The sequence below is a fragment of the Muntiacus reevesi genome, chromosome X, assembly GCF_963930625.1.
Source record: "Muntiacus reevesi chromosome X, mMunRee1.1, whole genome shotgun sequence".
In the NCBI taxonomy this organism is placed as follows: Eukaryota; Metazoa; Chordata; class Mammalia; order Artiodactyla; family Cervidae; genus Muntiacus; species Muntiacus reevesi.
In genome coordinates, this window is record NC_089271.1 from 100446998 (window position 1) to 100458903 (window position 11906).

Here is an 11906-nt window from a genome sequence, read left to right on the forward strand (position 1 = left end):
TTACATTATGTTATAAGTGAAAACACAAGTGTGGACAAACCCACTAGCATGCCTTTGATTCCTTCAGCTCCTCCACCAGCCTGACATCTCCCAGGAAATTGGGTCACAGTCGACTGGTTACCTCCAACGTGCCTGAAGTGTGGCAACTCTTTTGACATGATTCAGGAATTAAGCCCCAAGGTGAGGTCTGCAAAGTTTCTTGAGGTACTGGGCAATTTTAAGTAATGGCAGTTGTAATATATTCACAGCTCCTTATAAAGCAACTTGTTTGGGGTCCCTATAGCATAAGGGGCCCCTACAAAGACCTATTTTTCTGAGAGCATCACAGGAAGCTGCCTGTCTGGCTTTCCTCGCTGGCACTCCTTCCCTGTATGGAACTGCCTTTGCAGGCGCTGGGTTATTCTGTCTACCCTGGGCTGCTGACCACCAGTGCTGGAAAGCAACATGCATCTTCAAGTGCCAGGGGAACAGACAAATGAAAAACCCAGAGCTGGGCTCAGAAGAGCACAAAAAGAATGGGACTAATTAGAAGCTGATGGCAAATAATGAGTATTCCTGTTGACGTGAATTTCCCACTCAGGCCAAGGCTCCCACTTACCTCTGCTATAGCAGCAGGGTGTGTTTGATGGCCAACAAAAGCACATGCCCATGAGAGGGTGGTGGAAAAAGCATAAATGAGTGTTTGGGGATGAGCAGCACATGTCAGGATGTTGATCTACTGATACTTATTTATCTAAGTGAGAAGAGGCTAGGGAATACCAATCATCTGGTTTCAAATCATTACTGTGACCTCTGTGATCTGAAATTGCAGCAGAGATGACTGGGAGAGTGAAATGCAAGGTATACCCTGCAGTTTAGCTATTGGAGGCTTAAGTCATGGCAAGTCAGGTCATCCATGTAGAACCTTGGAGAGGTACAATAGCACCCTCTGGAGCATGGGAGGATCTGAGGGCTTCCAGGCCTCCGTCAAGGATAAGGATAACCATACACCATGCTTTGCAGGAGGCTAAGAGTTTCAAGTTCATCACATCTCAGGGGAGCACAAATTTTAGCCCTGTTTTACAGACTTTCCAAGTTCTGTTTATTGAGCTGAATGACAGAATCCTGAGGCTACACAGCAGTGTCTGGTGAGGTCAGAATTTGCTGGTTTAATAAGCACTCACTGGGCACTTACTATATGCCAGGTGCTGTTGGATGTGTTTACAGATATTACCTGGTTTTGTCCTCCTAACTGCCCAATGAGTTAGGTGCTATTGCTATCCATGCTTTACAGATGAGGGAACTGAGGCACAGAGAGGTCGAAAGCTACACAAGAAGTGTAGGAATTGGAAGAGTCAGGGTTGAAGTCTAGGCTGGCTGGATTCAGAGTCCCTGTTTATAGCCATGTGCTTTGCCAACTCCTTTAAACCTAAGTCTGACTAAGTGTTCTCACCCAAACCAAATATATTTGTGATTATCCATTTTTGTTGTCTATATGCCTTGGAACTTCTAGAAGAAAAAGAACGAAGTTTGTTATGTTGCCGTTTATTGTTAATCAGACCTACACTAATACAGAAAAGTATCTAATAAAAATCAACATCCAGGCATCACAAAAAGAAGAGTTAATCCAAAGTATTCAACTGGAATAATGAGTTTTGGGGAGGAAGACCAGAAAGACAAAGTACCATTCTTATCACATTATATCAAGGGTACATACTATCCACATGATTTATCTCCATTGATATTTACTTTGCTTACCTAGCTGAAGTAGTGTTTGTCACGTTTTCTCCTCTCTTGAGCCCAGATGCAGAAATAAGGAAGAGAGAAAGCTAGCACTTGGAAAATTTCCTAAATAACCAGCCAGAAATCACTGCTAACTGTGGCTAACTTGTCACACAGATCACAACCCAACAAAAAATATTCAGCCCTATTTCCTGCAGTGAAACAGAAGTCTTCCAACATGGGAAACAATAAATGGGATCATGGTGTAAATAGAGAATATATGGGGGTTTGTGTCCAAATTAGAGGGACCCTGAATAGCATAGGAAGGGGTATGGACCTTATTTTACATGCTAAGTCATTTCAGTCATGTCAGTCTCTTTGCGACCCTATGGACTATAGTCCTTCAGGCTCCTGTGTCCATGTGATGCTCCAGGCAAGAATACTGGAGTGGGTTGCCATTTCCTTCTCCAGGTGATCTTGCCAACCCAGGGATCGAACCTGCATCTCTTATGTCTCTGGCATTGGCAGGCAGGTTCATTTCCACCGGAGCCACTTGGGAAACTTTTATTTTATGGGTAGTAGAGAATTAAGCAGCAGAGTGACATGATCACACCTGGGCTCACTCATCCTCCTCAGTTCCTTTTTGGAGGGGGATTTGGATCCGTTTTCTTATATACTAGCCTCACTGGATATGAGAAAGGCTTAAATGTTCTGTTTGTGATGTACTTATGAATACATCAAAAGAAGGGCACCATTTAAACTCCCATCTAAGAATAATCCTTTACTCATTTTGACATCAAGCTGTTTCAATAAGACACACTTTCCGTTCACCTGTGTTCTCTTTGTTCTTTCAGATCAAACCCCATTCAGTGACTGCTCATCATCGTGGCCCCAAACCCAGGAAAGCATGCAGTCTTGATGAGGACCTGAAAATACCAACTGAGCATCCTCATTGTGTATAATGGACTCTCTAACCTATGATCATGTGCACCATTGCATTTCCATCTGAATTTTGGTCTTAGGCCTATTTTTGTGCTTAGGTTTCTATCACCTTACCGTCTTGACCTCTCTGTTGCTAGAAGGGTGGATTTGCTAACCAAACACAGTCTCAGGTGCTTTGAACTTAAGCAAAAGTGAAACAGAATTACTAAACACTGGATGCATACACTCACTTTTGTGTAATAGTGACAGGAAGGCCAGGCCTGGAATTCAGACTGTGCGGGCACTTGTTTCTTGTGTACTGACATTTAACACATACACTATCAGGGAAGGGTCAGAATATTTATGCTGTTAGAAGAGTCAAAGGTCTCTGTGTCTTGACTGTGCCAGAGGACTTTTTAGGAAAGGACTGGGTTTTATACTTCTGGAAGTCATCAGAATATTGTACTCCTCCAAACCGAAATAGCCTTCCTATTGTGCCTGGTTGGTCATTTCCTCCTAAATGCCACTTCGGTTCTCCCAGCACTTGGAGGACATGGGCTCAGCTAGTCATTCTATGAGCTCTTTCTTGCCATCATTTTGTTCTTTCACAACAGTGATCAGATTTTCATGAAAAAAAAATTGGATGTTTTAAAGCTACCTATGGGCTCAAACCCTTCTGTCTCTGTTGGCTGTGTAAGTGTCAGGCACCTCTCCACAGATGTCTGCAGAGATGGCCTTGTGTCACTGCTCCCGTTTGTGTTTATGGTCGTGTTGGCCTGTTACATGTATTAGGGGCCAAATAGAGTTGATCCAACCAGACTGCAGGAGCTGTGAGTAAGACATTATTAACAAACACTTTCTGATCTCCCACCGAGTGCCAGGGCCCATGGTGGACACCAGGACCACAGAGCATGACCAGTAACCCTGACCCAGAGGAGCTCACAGTCTTGGTGCTTAGCTGCTGCAAACTTTTGACAATTCTTCAGAGTTCTGATAAAGTTGGTTCTGAATATTTGTTTGAGTTTTTTGAGATTTCTGAGGTTCTAAAGACTTTCCATAGTTGGTATCCATAGTTGGTATCTAATATCCATGTGATATCTAACAGTTGTAGTACCATAAAGGTTATACATTTCATCAGGGGTGAGTTGGGTAGTTTCTGGATTTTGAGGAATTTTAAAATTCCACTTAAGTTCTTGAATTTATGTACTGTAAATAGATTTGTTCTTAGTGTTTTCTTTTTATCCTTCCAACATCTTTAGTGTGGGGCTTGTAGAATTGTAGTGATAATATTTCATTTCTGATATTAGCCATTTGTCTTTTCTTTTTTTATTTTGTTTATCTGGCTAGAGTTTTGTCAATTTGGTTGATCTTTTCAATGAACCAGTTTTTTTACCATGATTTTTTTTCTTTATTTTTGATTTCAATTTTTTTTCTCTTCTGTTTTGGTTTGTTTGTTTGCAGATTGCTTTAGGTATAGTTTTCTTTTCTTTTTCTAAGGTAACGTGAAAACATAGATTATTGATTGAGGTCTTTCTTCTTTCTTAATCTAAACATTAAATGCTATAATTTTCCCTGTTCACACTGACTTGGATGCACCCCATATATTCCAATATATTGCCCTTTCATTTTCATTCATTCCAGCGCAGTTTCTATTCCCTTGAGAACCTCTCTTTTACCTGGGATGGTTCTTTAATTTCCAAGTGTTTTGAGACTTTTCTTCTTCTTCCATATTGTTTCACTACTAGTTTGATTCTTTTCTTGTCAGAGAATATACTCTGCATCATTTAAATTTTTTTTTATTTTTTTTAGAGGATATAGGATTCTATCTTGATGAATGTTTCCCACGTGCTTGAAATAAACGTGCATTTTGCTGTGGTTGATGCAGTGATATATCTAGATCCACAGTATTTGTGAATCACGCAGGGCCCAGGCTGCCCCTAGGGCAATGGTTCAGTTCTCCATGCTTTTGATATTCTGTCTCTGGTGAGATTCCTGCATGCACAGCTCAGGTTGAACTCAGGAGTTCCTACAACTTGCTGGAATCCCTTGCTCATATTTGCTCTTGCCCACTATCTGCCCTCACTCTTTGGCTACCAGGAGACTCTCCTTCTGGTCCTCTCGCACAGATTGGGTGGTATTTAGTTTCCTCTGTTGGGTACTTCCCTTGAATGGATCCACCTAGATGTCTAAGCAGTTAGATAATACAACAATAGCACAACAGTGTGGGATCTTAGCTCCCTAACCAGGGATCAAATCCATGCTCCCTGCATTTGAAGTGCAGAGTCTTAGCCACTGGACTGCCAGGGAAGTCCCCGTTTGTCCTTTTCAGATTCCACATGTAAATGATAACAAACTGTACTTATCGTTTTCTGTCTCACTTATTTTACTTAGAATAATGCCTTCAAGCTTCTTCCAAGTTGTTGCAAATGGCAGGATTTCCTTCTCTCACATGGCTATATCCTGAATATGTTGCATCTTCTTTATACATTCATCCACTAACCGACAGCTTAGGTTGTATCCATATTTTGGCTATTGTGAACAATGCTGCGATAAATGTAGGAGTGAAGATATATTTTCGATATCCTTTTTCATTTCCTTTTGAATATACACTCAGAAGTGGAATTGCTGGATCATATGGTAGCTTCCTTGATTGTGTTCTTTGATGCACAGACTTTTTTTTTTTTTTTTTTTGATGAGGTCCAATTTATCTATGTTTTTCCTTTTCTTGCCTTCTTTGGTGTCATCCCCGTGAAATCATTAGCATCTAAAATATTTCTAGATATATAAATAAGCACAGGTTAAGAAGTACACCTATAATTCTTTGCCCTGTCTACCAACGGGTGCGCAGGAGCAATGACCCTTCAGTACCAATGAGCACACTTAGGGCACAGATCTAGTTTTGTCAATACCATTCGATAATTAAAGGAACAAGGGCTCCATGAAAAAATTGATGATTCTAGAATTGGGACAGGAAATATGGAAAATGAGCCTGGAGCATCTTGTACAGTGTGAAAATAAAAAAGAGAAAAAGAAATGCTCAAAAAATTTTCAAAAGAGGAAGCAACATTTCCAGGCGTATGACAAAGGTATATACAAAGGGAATGACAGGAAGAGTTCCTAATGGCCAATCCGAGGACAATTTGAAAATAAAAATATATAAAGTTCTATTGGATTGTAACCCAACGTGTAATAAAGATACCATGATTCCATACTGAGAAACATAAATAATTTCTTAATTACACAAACAAGCATAGGCAAGTGTTCCACACAGAAATATTCCAGTTTATGCAGACACTCCCACTTGTAGAAAGGGGAGCATAACTCCCCACCCCTGAGGCATGGACTGCACATCGTGACTTTCTTCCAAAGAGGACAGGATAGAAAGGGGGCATAAAACAATTACTTTATCACATAGACACATGACAAGCACTACCTCAGCCACATGATCAATGAGAGCATCATCAGTGATCGATTATGCTAATAGTATAAAGACTTGATAAAATGTGATGAGAATAGGATTTTACATCTGTAAAATTCCTTCCCCAAACTTGTAATCCCAGGCTAGTCACAAGTATAATATCAGACAAATACCAATCAAGGGACATAGTAAGTAACATCTGCCAAGTACGCCTCAAAACTGTCAAGACCATCCAAAGCAAAGAAATGTTGACGCTAAAAGGGACCCACAGAGACATTACAAGTAAATGTTAGGGTATTTTCCTTCCCAGGTTCTGGGAATGGGTAAAATCTATAGAAGTCTGAGTAAAACATGGGCTTTAGTTGATCATAAATAATGCAATAATAATTAATAATTATTATTATAAATAATTATTTATAAATATAAATTTATTTATATTTACATATATTATTATAAATATATAATAATTATAAATATATATAAATATGTATTTATTATATATTGTATTATATTATACATATTACATATATTATATATTATATATAAATAAATAATAATTTAATATATATAATATTGTAATACATAAATATATAATATTTAATATATATAAATATATAATAATAAATATATAAAAATATAAATTATATTATTATACATTATAGTATATATACTATATATCATATTATAGAAAAATAAAGATATATATTTATATATATATCTATATATATAAATATAAATAAATTGTTATAATAATAATAAACAATGCAATATTTCCTCATTAATTGTAATAAATATATCATATTACTGTAAGATATTAGGAATAGGGGAGACTGGGTGATGGCCATAAGAGATTTTTGCTGTTCTCACAATTTTTTTTTTCAAGTCATAATGGGTTACAAGGGTTAAAAGGGTTACAAAGGAAAAGGTGAAAATAAAGACTATTTTCAAAATAAAAAAGGCAAGGAAACTTTGGGCACAACATGCTGAGTATGTTAAAAAAGGACATAGAAAGGATACCAAACACAAGCACATGGAACCTGTAAGTATGAAACAACCATTGCTATATTAGCTTCAACTTTTCCTCTCCCTTAACCTCCAATCCCATATAATATACTAAAACCGGGCCTCTTCCAGAAACATCTCTGGATCCACTTTTTTCTCAAGTCCCACAAACACTGCCCTAATGCAACCTCATAGATGTTTTGCCTGGATATGGCAAAAGCCACCAACCAAGAGCAGGTGGAGACCTGGAATCCCGTACTTGCTCAAAAATCACTTTAAGACGTCTGCCAGTATTATTTGCTACAGAGGTCTGTCAAGATCCAGGCAGGTGTCAATGTCTTGCCTTGAATACAAGGGTCCAAAGCAAACCTTTAGCTGTGCATACATGTGAGTGCTCGTGTCTGAATCTTTGTGACACCATGGACTGTGGCACACCGCCCCCCACCCCTGTCTCCTCTGTCCATGGGATTTCCCAGGCAAGAATAGAGGAGTGGGATACCTTTTCCTCATCTAGAGTATCTTCCCACCCAGGGATCGAAGTTGCATCTCCCACATTGCAGGCAGATTCTTTAACACTGAGCCTCCAGGGAAGCCATGAGGAAACACAGGGACTTCTCAGAGGAGCAGAACACTCACTGAGAATCCTTAACCCAAGGGAGGTGCTTGTCCAATCTGTGATGCCCTGGGAAAGATCAGCTTGGGAACAGGGTGGTGCGTGTCCACACAGAGGCTGCTGCAGAAGATGCTGGATACTGGAAATGACCTCCAGAAAAGTCGGTGGGGGTGAGGGTGAGTTTGCGCCTCCTCGCAATCAAAGGACTGAGGTTCTTATGTACCCAGAGAAAGTACCCAACCACACCTAACAGTCATAACCCATAAGGAGCATGAGGAGTACCTGCCATGAGAGCTGCCACATACACATCCTGGAGTGCCCCCTGGGGCTGTGGTCCCAGCCTTGGCCCCAGAGCACAGACGTCCTCATGGAGGCCAGAGCAGCAGCTCACCAACAGTGGCACCTGCTCCCCCTCCCTCTCCCGGCCAGCCCCAGGCAAGTCTGATGGGATCTCCAGGGGCTTGCTGCTTCCATGTCTCTGGGGCTGTTGACCCTCTATGCAGCCTGCACCCGTGGGCCCCAGATTCCTCTCCTACCTGGCTCCTTTCTGAATCCTCATTGGAGTCTGGGACCTCTGGCGCCTGGGGTAGCATCATCCCAGGCATCTGCTAGAGCTTTTCCTCTGCTCAAACAGCCCGACTGGGGACACCAAAGTCCTAGCTAGCTATGCCGGTGGCTGACCAGACAGCCCTCTGCCTCTCACACTCAGGCTCAAAAGCCAGGACCTCACAGTCACATTCACAAGACCCTGAGTTTCCTCCAACACACTCCACAGGGATTCCACAGGGAATGAATGGTCTGATACACCTCAGGACCTTAGAGATGTGCCCTGCAATTCCATGGCAATGACTACTACTGACCCTCCACGAGGAGTCATGCCCAGGGGCTGCATCAAGACCTGCTGGCTCCACCTGAAGCACAGTGGAAGGTGATGCTGCTCTGGGATTTCCAAGTAAAGTTACACACATGAGGTCATCAGGACCAGGGCCTAATCCACTCTCAGTGGGGAGGGATGGGGCGGAAGCAGGACAAAACCCAAGGCAACGTTCTGGCAGAGAGGGGGCGCTGTGGGCAGCAGTGGTGGGGGGGCCTCGGGGCTGGGCGCCACCAGGAGGATGCCCCCAACAGGGGACTTTGGCAGCTGGCTGCTGCCCTCCTGATGGAGACTGATCACAGCCCCAAGGGGGCTGACAGTGCAGCTCGTAGGGGGCGGGGGTAGGCTGTGGGTCTTTGGTGGGAGTGGGTGGAATTCCTGAAGCCAGTTCCCTGTGGGGCAGCCTCTCTCAAGTGTCAGAGGTGAGGGGTTTGAGTCACTGGAAGAGAAACCACACTTGGAGTGGTCTATGTCTGTGTGTTGTCCTGACTTGAGGATTAACCCCCAGGTGCCCATGTCCCTTCAGAACAAATGGTTGTTGACAAAATGCTTCTGCTCAAAATTCACTGGTCCTGGGTCATCATATGACCCTTCCTAAATGAAGAGGCCTGGCAGGGTCATGTCCCCATGAGTGCAGGGTGAGAGGAAGACAAGAGGTGACTGAACACCTGACATCTCTCCAATTCCACACTGCCTAGCAGATGCTCCACAAAGAGCAGCAGTTAAAAATCTCTTTTGTTTTGGGGAGGAGAGTCTGAGCAGGTCACATGGGTCTTGACATTTTCCACCTTTTCCAAGTGTCCACTGACTATGTGGCTGCTACCTTGTATGTGGCCAGAATCACATCTATTGTTCCTGTTGTTCTCTGACACTCAGCATGGAGAGCTGCCCCTTCAGCCCCCTGCACCCATCCACACCCCCACTGCAGTGACCTCACCACCTCCTTAGGCCCGGAAGTCGCTCCTGCCTTTTCATGCCAGGCACAGCCTTAACCTGGGTCTCTGCTGCCTCTACACTTCTGAACCTGCCTGAATCCGGGGACGCTGCTGGATGTTGCATCTTTACTGGTTACTACGTATTTCTCGTGTTATTCGCATCTCAGACTCTGTCCCTCTCTCTTCTGGAAATGGTTTTCTTTTCAGGACACCTCAGAGAATTGGCAGCTTAGTTAGAAATGGAATAGAAAACCCCTCAGAATTGCTGTTCTGTTTTCCTCCCAGAGAATATATGTCAATTTCGGTGTTTGTCTGTGTTTCAGGGTGGAGAGTAGTGTGTCCAGCTGGGCACAGCTCACTCAAAGATCCCAGGATTCTCATCACACAGCAGGTCCTGTCCACTTTTGCAGCTTCTCTTTACTCATTTCATCCAAATGAAATCTAGATCATGCTCACAAGTGAAAATCATAAAGTCCAGATGACCAAAGACACTGTTATTTCCGTGTACTTGGTAATCAGCTTTCGAAGGCAGAGACAAGAAAGCTAGCACATGGAATACTGAGCCATATATCAAAGAGCAAGATTCACATTTCCTAGGATTCCAAGCAGATGGTGGGTAGAAAACACCTATTTCATCCCTGTGGTCAATACCTATGGGACAAGAGCCAGGATCCCTTCCTGGCTCCCCTGGGGTTTACCCAAGAAGCAAAAGGAAACCTCACAGCAAAGATCCGTTTCAGAGACTCCCCTCACCCCCAAGACAAATCTCATGTGACTGCGGATCCTGGACCATTGCTGTAAGTGTGGGGGTGTCCTGCTGCTCCTAGTGTCCCCACTGTTAACATGGCCTTTCACGGAGCAGAGAATCTGTACACGTCTTTGGAATACCTGAGCCAGTGAGCAGGGGTCTCAGACTGTCTGCTACTTTCTTTAATAACCCAGGAAAATTCAATTAACTGAGATCATTTAGTTATTGTGAAAGACAGACAAGAAGGCCATAAGCATGAATTCACTATGATTACTTTATTATCCAACTCTTCTTCATACAATACTATTGCTACAGAAGTTCACATTTTCAAACATTTCTAGTTTCGATTCCATTGCATTCTGTTCAGGACCACAAAACAAAATGGAAGACTTTCCAATCTCTTTTAGAAAACAGCAAAACTCTTTTTTTTGAACTGTGTAACATCAAATACACTCGGATCAATATCATTCACAAAGCTAAGATATGGAAGTTTCTTTAGCCTTCTTTGAAACCAAACCTTGAAAAATTTCTAAAGAAAACAGAGATGAATCCCCATGTCATCATAGAGAACAGGAACCAAAAGATGCTACAAACTGGTTCCCCCAACTACCCCGGGCCCTCACATTTTAGAAAGCTGACTACCCCCTCTTTAATCACAGAGAGAAGGAACAAAGTGGTTGCTGCTCTGTCCCAGGCCCCCTATTCCTCCTCCCTCGCATCTTATGCAGACAGGAATGGGAAGGCCCTCAAAGCCCTTTGGTTGACCCTGAGCATAAATGCCATGACTTGCCACTTGCTGGTCTCCACATAGGCCCGGGGACCCCACAGGAACTCATAGCGAGCAGGGTGGCTGTCAGGCACCTGCTCGTACCGCAGGTATCCCTCCCGCACCCACACTTGGGTCAGAAGCTCCCTGGGCTCCCCAAAGACACATTGCTCACTCCCAACATACACCCCCATCCTGCTGAGTGCTCCCCAGACCGCCTCCTCAGGGGCCGGGTCTCCAAACCGCATGATCATGCTGAGGACCAGCACCAGGAAGCCGGCCTTGGGCAGACCCACCCCATCGCTCAGCATCTCATCGCAAGTGAGGCCCAGGATGGGGACCAAGATGTAGGTGTGCTTCGCTGGGTCCACCTCCTTCACATCCACACCAAACAACAGCTGCAGGCACACTGAGACCTCCCTGAAGACCACCGGGAAGTGCTCCTGGTTATCCCTGAGGACCTCACTCAGCATTTCCGTCTGGGAGGTCAGCTCCTTGGCTCGATACTTGAGGAGCAGGAACTTCATCAGTTTACCTATCATCCTATGCAGAATTTCTCGGGGCAAGGCCTCCACAGGAGCGGAGGAGGATGCTGGGGGATAGGAGGCCAAGTGGGATGCGGACTCCCCCACCTCAGCCTCCAAGAGCGGCACCTCGACAGGGCCCTGGTCCTCGCCTAGGTCCTGAAGGTCTTCTTCGGGTTTGCTGAGCTCACTCATCTCAACCACGAGCACAATGCCTGAGGTCAAACAAGACACGGAAGTGAGGCAGAGGTACAGATGGGGACCAAGGGCCTCTGGGAGAGAGGAGGTGTGAGCAACCTGGGCTAAGAAACGCATCCTGGATGGTACAACACAGGCCACTTACAGATCTCCCATTGAGGGGTACTCTCAGACCTCACAGGAGTGCTCCTCCTGGGAGGCCAACC

The 11906-nt window shown here is 43.8% G+C and overlaps 1 protein-coding gene across 1 annotated transcript; it reads right to left on the minus strand.

The window, feature by feature from the left end:
• Window positions 1–10932: 10932 nt before the first annotated feature.
• Window positions 10933–11697, minus strand: LOC136153717 (melanoma-associated antigen 10-like). Its single transcript, XM_065915777.1, has one exon. The coding sequence runs from the start codon at window positions 11695–11697 to the stop codon at window positions 10933–10935; it is 765 nt and encodes a 254-aa protein (XP_065771849.1).
• Window positions 11698–11906: the final 209 nt, after the last annotated feature.